Below are 13,897 nucleotides of genomic sequence, written 5' to 3' on the forward strand. Positions count from 1 at the left end.
TTACTCTCATCTCCACTACTAAGGTCACAGAGACTGAAACGGAGTGGGATCTGATCTTCCCACTTATATACAGCCTTTCACAGTAGCCAATATTCCCAGAAGAAAACAAGCTCACAGATCAAAATATCAAAACATTTGAGGGAAATGACTATTTTAAGAGTAAAATAAGATGCAGTGTTAGAAGTAATATCAAATGTAAAAATAAAAAATAAAAGATCACATGAAAACAAGTTTCTTAAATTAGTCTAATGTACATTCTAAAAGAAATAAAGGAAGATATTTGTAATAATTTGTAATACTAAATAAGAACCAGTAAACATAGAAATGGCCAAAGTGATCAGGCAGAAATAGCAAGTATGAAAATGTAATACTTGAAAAAAAGAAAACTCTAGAATGGAAAAATGGCATAATGGATACACTGAGAAAGGAATAAAGAATTAGTAAATTATAAAACCAAATTTAAGTAATCTCTCAGGAGGATAAATAAAAGAACCAAGAAATAGAGCATATGAAAGAAAATCTAATCAGTATGGAGGGTAGAATCATTACAACTAAATACAAATATTAGGAGTCTCAGAGAGGGAGAAAAATAAAATTGGAAGAAAGAAAATATTTTAAGAAATAATGAGCATACATTCCCAGGAAGTAACACTACATAAAAAATTAAATTATTTTATTTTATCTCATCTTATCATTATTTTATTTTGTTTAAAAATCAAAGGCCTATAGAACGCCAAAGAAGAAAGATAGGAAAAACCTACACCCAAGACGTTATAGTGAAATTTAAGAATATACGTTGACAAAGAGAAAAATCTAAAAGCCTAAAGAGAAAAAGAGATTATGTCCAAAGGAAGAAGAATCTGATTAACATAATATTTTTCAGTAGCAAAATTGGATGAAAGAAGAAAATGAATTAGTATTTTTTAAATGTTAAATGAAAAGAACTTAAAACACAAAGTTTTATACCCAGCCCAAACGTCATTCACATATGAGGCCATGATAAAAATATTCTTACAGGCATAAAATGCTTAAGAAGGTTTATCAACATTGAAAACACCTTTGGATAAAGTGCCTAAATAGAATGAGATATTTAAAAGATATGCTTCAAAAATAATAAAATAGAAACAATCAAATATCTTGATAAGTGGTTGTACTCTAAAAAAGAAGAGGGGAATCGAGATCAAAGATAAAGTGAAATACATAACCATTTAACTCAGTGTTAAAGACCAGATAATATCAGTATGGTTGGGTTTCTATAGTAAAGAAGCCAAAAGATGTGAAAGTAGTAAAAAAATGTATTAAGGAGAAACATATTAAAATATGGGACATATTTAAGAAATTAAGATGAGAGAAACAAGTGAAAATATATCAATAATAATAATCAATGGAAATAGGTCAAACTCCTCAGCTAAAAGCTTGACAGTTTGAGTAAGAACACAGTATTTAGATATATTTAGCTTGCAAGAGACACACCTATATAGTGAAAGGACACACAAAGTTGCAAGTTAAATGATAGAAAAAATATATCAAGCAAATGACAACCATAGGAAAACTGATGTAACTATATTGTTAGAGAAAATAGGCTTTAAAATAGAAAAATTATTAGGGATGGAGAGAGTCACTACATAATAATCTCCAAAAAGGGACTGAAATTGTGAACATGCATGTACCTAATAAAACAACTTCAAAATAAGTGAAACAAAATATTTTGAACTACAAGGAGAAATTAATAAATCTATCAATGTAGTGCAAGATTTCAACACATTTCTCCTAATCTTTGAAAAGTCAAGCAGAAATAAAAACAATCAGTAATGTTATAAATTTTAATAATAAAACTAAAATCTTGGCATAATAGACATGTACAAAGTTCTACATCTAAAAATGAGAGAAGCCACTGTTTTCCCAAGTATATATGGAACACAGACAAATATTGATTATGCACTCAGCCAAAAAATACCCAAAAACAAACCTTCAACACACTTCATAGAGTCTCTGATTTCCTAAATATTTGGAAATTTTTAAATGACTCAAGAGTAAAGACAAAATCATACTGGAATTTAAAAATAAATGAAAGCTCCTGAAACACATAAAGAAATTTCTGGGATATGGCAAAGCGATGCTTTGAAGAAAATTTACACACTTAAATATTAACATGAGAAAAATAGATAAAATTTTTAAATTTGATAAAATAAGTATAATTCTCAAGAAGTTAGAAAAATAACCAAATAAACCCAAAGAAAGTAGAACAGATAAAATCATAAATCAGTGAAAAACAAAACAGTAGAAGAATAGATCCACAAGGAAAAGTTCTGTTTTGCTTTTTAATCAACAAACTTGACATGCTTCTGGCAAGACCTTAAAAAGAATGAATACTAAATAAAAGAGATTTTAAATTAAAGGAGTATATAACTACAGTACAAGTTGAGATTTAAAAGATAATAAGCTTGTCCCCCTAGGATCAGGAACAAACAAGCCAGGATACCTCCTTTTGCCACTTTCTTCAACATAGTATTGGAAGTTCTAGCCAGAGTAACTAGTCAAGAAAAAGCAAGAAAAGTTATCCAAACTGGAAAAGAATAAATAAAAGGATCTCTGTTCACAGATGACATGATGTTATATTTAGAAGCATGAGATTACACATACACAAAGCTATTAGATCTAATCAATAAATTCATCAGAGGCCCGCTCCGTGGCCGAGTGGTTAAGTTCTCGCGCTCTGCTGTGGCGGCCCAGAGTTTGGATCCTGGGCGCAGACATGGCACCACTCGTCAGGCCATGTTGAGGCGGTGTCCCATATCCCACAACTAGAAGAACCTACAACTAAGATATACAACTGTGTACGGGGTGGGGGTTGGGGAGATAAAGCAGAAAAAAAAAAAAAAGATTGGCAACAGTTGTTAGCCCAGGCATCAATCCTTTAAAAACAAAAAAAGAAGATTGGCAACAGGTGTTAGCCTAGGTGCCAATCTTTAAAAAAAATGATAAAAAATAAAAAATAAAAAATAAATTAAAAAAATAAATTCATCAAAGTTGCAGACTATAAAATCAACATGCAAAAGTAAGTTGCATCTTTATACACTGAAAATGAACAATCTGAAAAGGAAATTAAGAAACTAATTCCATTTACAAAAATATCAAAAAGAATAAAATAAAAATAAATTTACCCAAGGAGGAAAAGACTTGTACACTGAAAACTAAAAAATATTGCTTAAAGAAATTAAAGAAGACATAAATAAATGGAAGACATCCCGTGTTATTTTACAACATGACTTAATATTGTTAAGATGGCAGTACTATCTAAAGCAATCTGCAGATTCAACTCAATCTCTATTAAAATCCTAACAGTGATTTTTGCAGCAATAGAGAAATCCACACTAAAATTCATATGAAGTCTAAAGGGACCCTAAGTAGCAAATAATCTTGAAAAAGAAGAACAAAGTTGGAGGACTCAAATTTCCAGATTTCAAAAATTACTACAAAGCAACAGTAATCAAAACAATATGGTACTGGCATAAAAACAGACATACAGAGTAAGAGAGTGGAATAGAGAGTCCAGAAATTTAACCCTCAAATATATGGTCAAATGATTTTTGACAAAGGTGCCAAGACCATTCAACCAAGAAAGGATCATTTTTTCAACAAATGTTCTTGGGAAAACTGGATATCCACATGCAAAAGAATGAAGTTGGACCCTTTTCTTATACCATACACAAAAATTACTCAAAATGGATCAAAAACCTAAACATAAAAGCTAAAACTATAGCACTCCTAGAAGAAAATACAGGGGGAAATCTCCATGGGATTGGGTTTGGCGATGATTTTTTGGGGTATGATACAAAAAGCACAGGCAATAACAACAACAAAACAGGTAAATTGGACTTCATCAAAATTTAAAACTTTTGTACATCAAAGGATGCCACCAAGAGAGTCAAAGGACAACCCACAGGATGGGAGAAAATATTTGCAAATCATACATCTATTAAGAGATTAATATCCAGACTATTTTTTAAAAACTCAGTAACAACAACAACGAAAACAATTAAAAAATGGGCAAAGGACTTGAATAGATATTTCTCAAAAAAAGATATACAAATGGCTAATAAGGACATGAAAATCAAAACCACAATGTGATACCACTTCATACTCATTAAGATGACTATTATCAAAAGAAAGAAAAAGAATTGTTGGTGAGGATGTGGAGAAATTGGAGTCCTGGTGCATTGCTGTGAGAATGTAAAATGGTGCAGCCATCGTGGAAAATAACTATGACAGTTCCTGAAAAGTTAAACATTAAATTACCATATGACCAGCAATTCCCCACCTCTAGGTATATACCAAAAAGAATTGAAAGCAGAGACTCAAACAGATACTCGCACACCAATGTTCATAGAAGTATTATTCACAATAGCCAAAAGGTGGAAACAACTCAATATGTCCAGCTACAGATAAACAGGTAAATAAAATGCAGAATATACATATAGTGGAATATTATTCAGCCTTAAAAAGGAATAAAATTCTGATACATGTTATGACGTGTACGAATCTTTTAAATGTTATGCTAAGTGAAATAACCCAGACAGAAAAGGGCAAATACTGTATGATTCCATTTATATGAGGTACGTAGAGTAGTCAAATTCATACAGACAGAAAGGAGAATAGGAGATACTGGGGGCTGGAGGGCAGGGGAAAATGGGTAGCTATTGTTTAATGAGTGCAGAGTTTCTCCTTGAGATGATGAAAAAGCTCTGGAAATGGATGGGTGATGGTTACACAATACTGTAAATCTACACAATACCACTGAATTGTACACTTTAAAATGTTTAGAATGGTGAATTTTATGTTATGTATACTTTACCACAATGAAAAAGGTAGTGAGAGGTATTAGCTTTCATTATTTGCCAATGATTGTGAATGCTTAGACAAAATGCATAAATTTCTAGAAAAATGTTCTTGAGGAGAACTGACTAAAAAGGTAAATAATAGCTTGAACAGTCCTATGATACTGAAGATATCAAAACAAACTTTAAACATATTCCACAAAAAAAATATCTGGACTAGATGGTTTTATGAGCAAAAGTGTCACATTTTCAAGAAATGTATCATCTCAATTTTGTACAAACATTTCCAGACAATAGAGACAAGAGAGAATATGTCCCATTCACTGAGACTGAAACAATACAAAGACGATATGAGAAAGAAAAATCATAAGCCCATTTCATTCACGCCTATAAATCTTAAGCAAACTATTATTAGCAATTTGAGGCCAGGAGAATATAAACAAGATAATTTGCCATATACAGGTCCGTTTCCCATAAATAGTTTTACGACATTAAAACAGAAAAAGAAGCCTATGATCACCTGAGTAGTTTCAGAAAAAGTAGCTGATAAAATTCAATCACATTTGATGATAAAATTCTTAGTTTTTGAGAAGATAATAACTTTCCATGACCCTAGAAAAATGTAGCTTTGCCTGTGTTTAAAATCAGTGCTGCCCTATGAGAAAATAAAATCTGGGACAAAATTATTGTAGAAACATCTAAGTAAGCTATGAAAATGTTCATATATCCATTTATTCTTATCAGACCACACATAGTAAAAGACAATATAAATAATCTGACCTAAATTCCATGTGTTTTTTCTGTTTTGGCCTCTTCCCTCTCCATATACTATGTCCAATCTATCACCCAGTTATGACATTTTTTCCATTAAATCCCTTCTCACTTTAAATTTTCTTCTCTGTTATCTCAAGATTCTCAAGGCCCTAGACCTAAACTATGTCCTTCCAGCCCTCTCAGATAATTCCCAACTGCTCCTCTCAGACCAACTCATGTTTTAAAAATACAACTGTCTTCTGATCTCTTCCAACTCAAAACTCTAAAATCTCAAATCTCTCCCCTTTAACTCATATATTAAGCTCAAATTGTTGTGTCTACCTTTCAAATTCTCATTAAATGGCCTCACGTTATCTAGTCAACGTTAGTTACCACTACTCTCAAGTTCTGAAATATTTCTCATCGCCACATACACACATACAATGCCACGGCTTCCAAAAATAGATTTCAGACTCCAATAAAAGGGAGAAGGTGGGGGAAAGAGTGTTGCCACGAGGAACCTATGAATCCATATATGGGGAATTTTTTTAAAAAGATAATAAAATGCAAGCATTATCATAACATATACACTACGTCATGTAGTTGTTTATTTACTATATACCAGATATTAAGCTAAACAGGTTTCATAATCATAACAAATAACAGTATCTCAAGTAATCTTTACAACACCTCAGTGGGGTAAGTATCATAATTCCCATTGTAAATATAAAATAATTAAAACTGAAAAATTACGTAATTATCTCAAGATCATATAGTTGTATAAACAGAGGGCTTGGGATTCAAACCTGGGTCTGTCTAACACAAAGTCTGGATGCCTTCCTGCCTAACCTGTTGTGGAAGGGTCTTTGCCTTAACATACTTAACGGTAAGAAGTGTTTTGAATACTCAAAAAAGTTGGAAGCCCTTGGACTGCATTTTTCTGTTTCATTCTGTCGCATTGCTGTTTTCTACACCTCAAATGTCCTCACTCCGTTAAGCATCAGAAATCAACCTACTCTCAACTTAAGTTCCAAACCATCTCCAACACTCTCCCTCGTGACAGTCTTGTTTATTTTTCTCTTCACCAAAACACAAAAGGACTAATAAACTTGGCCAGAAATTTAATAATTTAATTTATATTTATGTTTTCATACCTGTCTCCATTTATATTTACTCAGCAAGAGATGGGGCATCATAGTATATACTTACTATGTTCCTGAAAATTGATTATTTATCTAAAACCCTGAGAATTTTCTGGAGATATGCATCTGTGTGTATATATGTACACATATATATAATACGTATGTATATATTTATATACTATATGTATTATATATATATTATATGTGTGTGTGGTATGTGTATTTGCGATATATCTATCTCCTAGAAAATCTCATTATAAATACAAAACAGGCAAGAAAATATTTTATTTTTATGTGTATATAGTTACATATTATATTTCTAGATAATTTTTCAGTATAAAGACTAAAAGGAAAAAAAAACCTAAACCCTTACATATATATGTATACGTGTGATATCTATATATCTATATCACATATTAGTGTGAGTTTCATGGGAAACTAGGGGAAAATTTTGAGTTATTCGGATCCTCTATTTTGCTTTTTTGTGAAGACTTTCACTGTGAACCTAAAACGGCAACGGTGAGCGTGAGACTGTTAGAATAACTGACTGCAGACATGAAAAGAAGATCAACTTCAGCATAAAGAGTGAGCGCTGCCAGGGAACAGAAACCACGAAACGTATGAATACACAAAAAAGTGGCATTTCCAAGATTATTTCCTTTCCTTTTTTGTGTTTATTCATTTAAATGAAGTAAACTAGATTTTTCCGGTTTTAGGACACACACAGTCTATCTCCCTCTAACTTTATTTTATTTGCTAAAGCAGGGCTCTGAGTTTTGAATGACAAACACTGAACAGAAAAGTCCGTCTGAGTTATTATTATTGATGTTGTTGTTTTTGTTCTATTATGAGTGAATAAAAATAATGTATTGGGCGGGAGTGAGAGATCCTTTGTCCTTGGGGAGCTGGCTTATAACTCGAGTAGAAAAGATAATATACAAAGCATAGAATGGCAACTTATAAATACTTGTGCATCATACACTTTATATGCATATGATCTATTTAGTATTAATTAATAAAAACAGTTATTAATTTAGTGTAAACATTGCAACAAATAACTAGTGGAACCCTCACTTTTTGATTAAAAAAATCACAATAAGACATTATTTTTAACAATTTTTTACTAAATAGACTATAAAAATATTTTTACTGTAGCCAGAGCACTAAAAACTATCTTGTAGGTAAAAATCTGTCAATATAGCAGATAATATATTACGCATTTCAAAGCTCTATTTCTACATACCTTATTTTATTGACTATTAGTTTATAAAGCTTACATTCAGCATTTAAGGTGGTTTCATCTCCAAACATTGAAAGAATTCCAAAATGCACTTGCTCACCAGTTTTAACTTTGAAGTGTCTATAACCTTCACAATAGCAATGGTTTTCTCTTTCTCCTTCATCATTTTCTTTTCCTTAAACTTGCAAACAATAACCAGGACAGCCGTGCAGAAACTTCTGCACTAAGGTGAACTTTGGTTCTTCCTTGGACTTTAAGACTAATCTGGTCTAGACTGTGATTGACAAAAGCTTACTTGTTGTGTTATGCAGTCCTTTCAAGTTCCAACCAAGCACAGGGGTTTGTTAATATTTACACAGTCCTTGTCTCTGGAATGGTCTTGAACTATAATAGTTTACTGAGGTTGCCAAATGCCACTAGCATTTAGACACCTGGTTGAAAAATACCCGTATATGATAAAAGAAATGAGTTACTATGCACAACCAGAGTTCTGAAAGGAAGGGGTGAAACTAAACCAATGAGTGGAAATTATACGGAGACAGAAGCAAACTCAGAGGCTTATCAGTTATTCGGCTGGAGTGTGGCAGAGGATCGGTCTAAGGTCCCTTCAAATTCCAAGATTCTGCAGTTCTATGAAACAGCTTCCTTCTGAGGCTGCTGGCACAACAGAGTGGGTAGGCTGTTTGTATTTGGTGTCATACAGGACTGGATTCAAACTCCTACCCTGCCATTCACTACTGCCTGTATGAACTTGAGTGAGTTACTGAACTTTTCTAAGCCTCTTTCCTCATTTGTAAACTGATAACAGGTAATAATAGTCTCTATCTCATAGGTTAGTTGCGGTGATTAAATTTTTCATGAAAAGTGTTTTGCACAATCTTTGTTATATAGTAAGTACCCAAAGCATAGTAGCTACTATTGTTGTCGTTATCTTTATTGCTGCTGCTTTTTTGCCATTAAAAAATTCCTAAATAGTAATTCACCATTTGTGAATTTTAGAATATTTCTTTAATATGCAATTGCTGAGCACCCATGATGTACTAGATATCGTACTGGGTGCTGAGAAGAAAATAATCAACAAGTCGCTATTCTAGGCTCCAGGACACAGCAGTGAACAAGACAGACAAAATCACTTCTTTAAGGAGTTTATATTCTAGGAGTGGAAGTACACAATAAATAGGCATGTAAAATAATAAATAAGATAATTTTTGTTACTCTTATCATAAGATATTGATTTAGGGAGTAATGGGATGGGGTCTTTTAGTAAGGGAGACTGTGGAAGGCTCTCGAGTGACAAGGTGATATTGACTAAAGGTCTGAAGCATAAAGAAGCAGTCATGCCAAGTTCTGAGGCAAAAGTATTCCAAGCCAAAAAATGGAAGTTCAATGGTCGTAAGATGATAATACGTGTGTCATGTTCAAGGAGCAGGAAGAAGGCCATTGAGACCAGAGCGTAAAACTAAAGGGAAGTGCTGACTATGGTAAAGTGCTTGAATCATATTCTGAGGATTTCAAGAAGTTAATAGAATGTTAAGCAAGGAGAAAGACGATCTGATTTTTGCTTTGTGAAGATCATTTCATGGCTGTGTGAAGAACAGCTGTAAGGGGCAAGAAGTAGCAGGGAGGTTAGATAGGAGTCTGTTTCTGAAGTTCAACCAAAGCACATGGTAGCCTGGAAAAGTGTTTTAGTAGAGGAGCTGATAAGAAGCTGCGAGATTCAGGAAGTCTTGGAGGCTGATTAGAAGGACATACTGATAGATGTGGGGGTATGGGAGTAAGAGGGAGAAGAGAAAAATGACCTTTTTTGGCTTTAGATGAACTAAAAGCAGATTTGGGGGGCACAAAAGCTTCTTTTTAGTCATACTAAGTTTGAGGTGTTTGTTAAAGTCACAAAAGATGCCAACTAAACAGCAAGATATATGAGTCTAGCATATAGTGGAGACATCTAGGCTGGAGATGGGTTGAGATCATCTACAAAGTGTATAGATATATGAGAAAAGACGGCCTAAGACTGAGCCTTGGGACACTAGCATCTAGATGTCCATTAAAGGACAAAGAACCAGCAAGATGGGTGGAAAACCAGAAAATATGGTGCCATGGAATCCCATGTAGTACTTTAACCATGGCAAATGCCACTAAGAAAACACGTCAGATAAGAATGGAGAATTTACTATTGGCTTCTGCACTGGCTGGTTTTAAGAGCTCTTTTAGAATTGTGAGGACAGAAGCTCTGTTGAAGAATAGAGAATGGCAGGTGAGGAAAAGGAGGTAGGGTGAAAATGGAAGCAGTGAGTTTTGTGGGAGAAAGGGAGTTTTGAAAAGACATGATAGCTAGAAAGGAAATGTGTTCAAAAGGAGTTGTTTGGTTTGGTTTGATTTTTAAGGAGTGTTATTAAAGACTAGTGTAATGCTGATATTAATAATCCAACAGGTCAGAATACATTGATGATATAAGAAAAGGAAGAGCTATTTAGAGAAGGAAAGTCCTTGGAGGAGTAGGAATGAGTGGGATCCAGAACACAAGTGGTGAGGCTGGCTTTAAACTGTGAACTGGGATGATTATTCTATTACAACAGAAGGGATGGCAGAAAAAAAAGAAAATAGATGCACGTGGTTTAGTAGAATTGGTGATGCAAAGCTAATGCGTAAATTCTAATCTGATTGCATATATTTTTCCTCTAAAATATGCTGTAAAGAGAAATCAGCTGAAAAATGGAGAAGGGACAGGGAATTGTGAAATTTGAGGAGAGAAAGTATAAAAATGTTGTCTCAGTTAATGGGACTTTCTCCCAGGGAATAGCTGTAGTGTTGTCTGGTAGTGGTGAAAGCACCTGTGAAATTCTGGTGATACATCTGAGTTGAGTCTAATGAATAATGTGGTAAAATGTTAGCCCTTCAGCTGCTCAGGTTAAGATGCGGAGTGAGATGAGAAATAAGTTTAAACAGGGTTGAAGTTTTGCCAGGAGAGCTAAATGAAGGAAAATGGGGACATGTTCAGAGTGTTTGCAAGAGAATTAGTCATAGCAGTTGATCAAGGACCCTAGACAGGTTAAGGAATAAATTTTCAAAATGTTGCAAGTGGTGAGCAATAGCCACTGAAGACAGTGATAGGGTCCATTGATTTGGAGTCTCCGCAACTTGAACAATTGGTGAAGTAAGAACACTAGAGTCGGTACACCAAAAAAATAGAATGTAACGGTCAAAAACTGTGAAATAAAAATGTTATGGGATAGAGAAATTGGTGATAGCAGGATCTAAAATTAACCATGTGAGCAGATGACTAAATAGGGAGGAGAAAAATATCATTAACTAAAGAGATTGAGAAACTGAGAGGTCAAGGTGTGAATGAAAGAATGACTGATGGGGCTGAATATTTCTTGCACTTTGGCTCTTTTCAGTTCAGTTTACATAGTTGTTGCAGTAAGAACTAATTGACAGGTGGCTAACATTCTTGATCAAATAGAATTGAGAGGTAAAGTCTGCTTAATTAATTAGAGTCTAGTCACTAATCACGGAACACTCATTTCTGGGTCAGAAATACTTAGGCTAAATGGATCTGTGAAAACCTTGAACTACTTCCTTCAACCTGTATAAATTTGAAGAACAATCACAAGTGGTCCAAGCTTCCCCTCAGCAGCTTCCAAATTTCCCATCCACAGAAGTTATAACATGATGTTTAGTTAGGCCTGTGTGCAGTGGTCCTTGGATAAATCTTAGCTAAGTGACACCCAAGGTTTTCTGCTTGGGCCACAGAAAAGGAGCCTCAAAGTAACTAATAGCACACCCAATAGATTGCCCCTGAAATTTCACACATTCCTCTGAGAACAAGAGAAAATACATGTAAAATAATTAGAAAAGTGTGTGCTATATAGAGGTGATAAATTAATAATAATTACTATTATTGATAAGTATCCCCACTTTTGAAGCTTACTATAATGGGTGTCTGTTGGTTGGGCCTCTCTAGAATTCATTCACATTTATTTTGGTAAAAATTCCTATTCTACTGGTTCTCACTCTTACTCTAGGTAATTTGTTGTATGGGGCTGCTCAATCCACAGCTCTAGGGTAGGACCAAGACCCAGAGAAATTGGCTTAGGAATAGATATATGACAGAAATTGCTCCAATAAGAATTATCCCAGGGATTTAACTAGAACTAAGGAGAAAAGGAAGCTCTCCTTCTCTGAGATTGACAAGGCTGACCAAATGTATTCATTAGGATGCATTTGGTTATGACAATCAAAAAATCCTGAAACAATTAGCTTATAAAAATCAAGACAAAAAAATCTTACATATTGTGAAACTCATAGGGAAAGAATTCTCCAGGGGCATATAAGCAGCATTTCTTTGCATTTCTCTTGGCTTTTCTTCTCCCTTTATGTCTTTTGTTTTTTCTTAGCTTATTTACCTTCTGGGCAATAAAATGACTACATAGTCACATTGTCTTATAACATCATGGAGATGCAAAAACTTTCCCCTTCTTGGGTTTCCTTTAAAGACTGAAGAAATTTCCTGGAAGGCCCTAGTAACTGCTCAACAGGCCAGAACTGCAACACAAGCGCAGTCTTAAAACACTGTCTGGCAAGGGAAATGGGGCCACCAGGATTGGCTTAAATTAATTGGAAACTTCCTCCTTCTTGTGAAGGAGTGAATGTCTGAAAAAAAAAAAAAAAAAAACTGGGTTAGCAAGAAAGAATTGTGTGCATAGCTGCTATGTGTCTGCTCAGCAGTGGAGAATAAAAGCCAGCACAGAGGAAAACGAAGGCGAAGTTTTATGGAGGGATGCCCACATACGATATTACTTAGGAATCTTTAAATGACATGAACCAACAAATTCCTTTCATTCTTAAGCCCCAAATGAGCCAGGTTCTGCCATCTACTGCCAAAAGTTCACTGGCTAATATGCTTACTCAAAGCATTCCTCTTAATCCAACAGTCTTTATTTTTACCCACATGAACTATAAAAATTCTTTTTTTAATAATAGTTTTTTATAGAGTTCCCTACCTCTGTTCTACCAGCTATTCTTATACATTCTCTGTTTTTCTCACTCCTGCTTTTTCTTATGTTGGTCTCTTAACTTGCTACTTTCCCACCTTCGTATCAACCTCTTAAAATCTTAACCATCCTTCACAACTATATTTCAAATATCATCTTTTAAGAAGACATTTCCCAAAAACATCTCAATCTAGCATGGTTTCTCCCTCACTCGAACTCCAGAGCAACTCTCTGACTAGCATTTAAAATAAACACAGGTGGTCTACCAAGATTTAACATAAAAACAGCTTTGGAGACAAATATTTTTATCATTCTCTTAATGCAGAAGAGGAAAGCAAAGTAAAGAGAGGTGAAGTGACTCGCCCAATGTCTAGATTAGAACCTGGGTTTAACACTGAGTTCCACACTCTTTCCCTCCTGCCTCTCAGGTGTGCCTCACGGCACTGCTCTACTGTCATATGGTCTCGCAACATGTGAATTGCACCTCAACTTTTAGTTTCCTATGGTGTGTGTATTATGCTTTGCACATAACGTATATTGAAGAGATATTTGGTTAATTGAACTGCTTGGTTTTATATGTGGATCTAGATGTCAATGATTGCTGACTCGTCAACAGCAGACATTTTTTATCTAACTACAGATAGGCCACTAGTATCTATCTTTTTAAACGTACCTTCTGTATATCAAAAGAAAACTCAGGATAGCCACTGCCAACTATTTGTACTGAGTAAACCATTCTATGCAGCCTCTACAAACAAGTAAGATAATTTGACAAAGAGAATGTTTCAACATACAATTTCAATGAAGTAAGTACCACATACAAAGGAGAGAAGATTGTGGGAAATTAATGTCATTTCCTCAACCCAGAAGTTGAATACTGGTTAAGAAAATAGTATCCTCATGCTGTGAAATTAGACAGACAGAAATTAG

At 34.3% G+C, this 13,897-nt stretch overlaps 1 protein-coding gene across 6 annotated transcripts in view; it reads right to left on the reverse strand.

The window, feature by feature from the left end:
- Positions 1–13,897, reverse strand: part of TFEC (transcription factor EC) — a 178,908-nt gene that overhangs the window by 24,059 nt on the left and 140,952 nt on the right. The window contains exon 1 of one of the 6 annotated variants that reach the window (XM_023639552.2): positions 8,074–8,239. The exons of the other annotated variants lie outside the window; for them this stretch is intronic. Coding sequence (XP_023495320.1) covers positions 8,074–8,139 — 66 coding nt within the window. The 5' untranslated portion in view covers positions 8,140–8,239. Of the gene's footprint in view, positions 1–8,073; positions 8,240–13,897 lie in introns of those variants that run through there. 6 annotated transcript variants of the gene reach the window in all.

The sequence above is a fragment of the Equus caballus genome, chromosome 4 (assembly GCF_041296265.1).
Source record: "Equus caballus isolate H_3958 breed thoroughbred chromosome 4, TB-T2T, whole genome shotgun sequence".
Taxonomy (NCBI): Eukaryota; Metazoa; Chordata; class Mammalia; order Perissodactyla; family Equidae; genus Equus; species Equus caballus.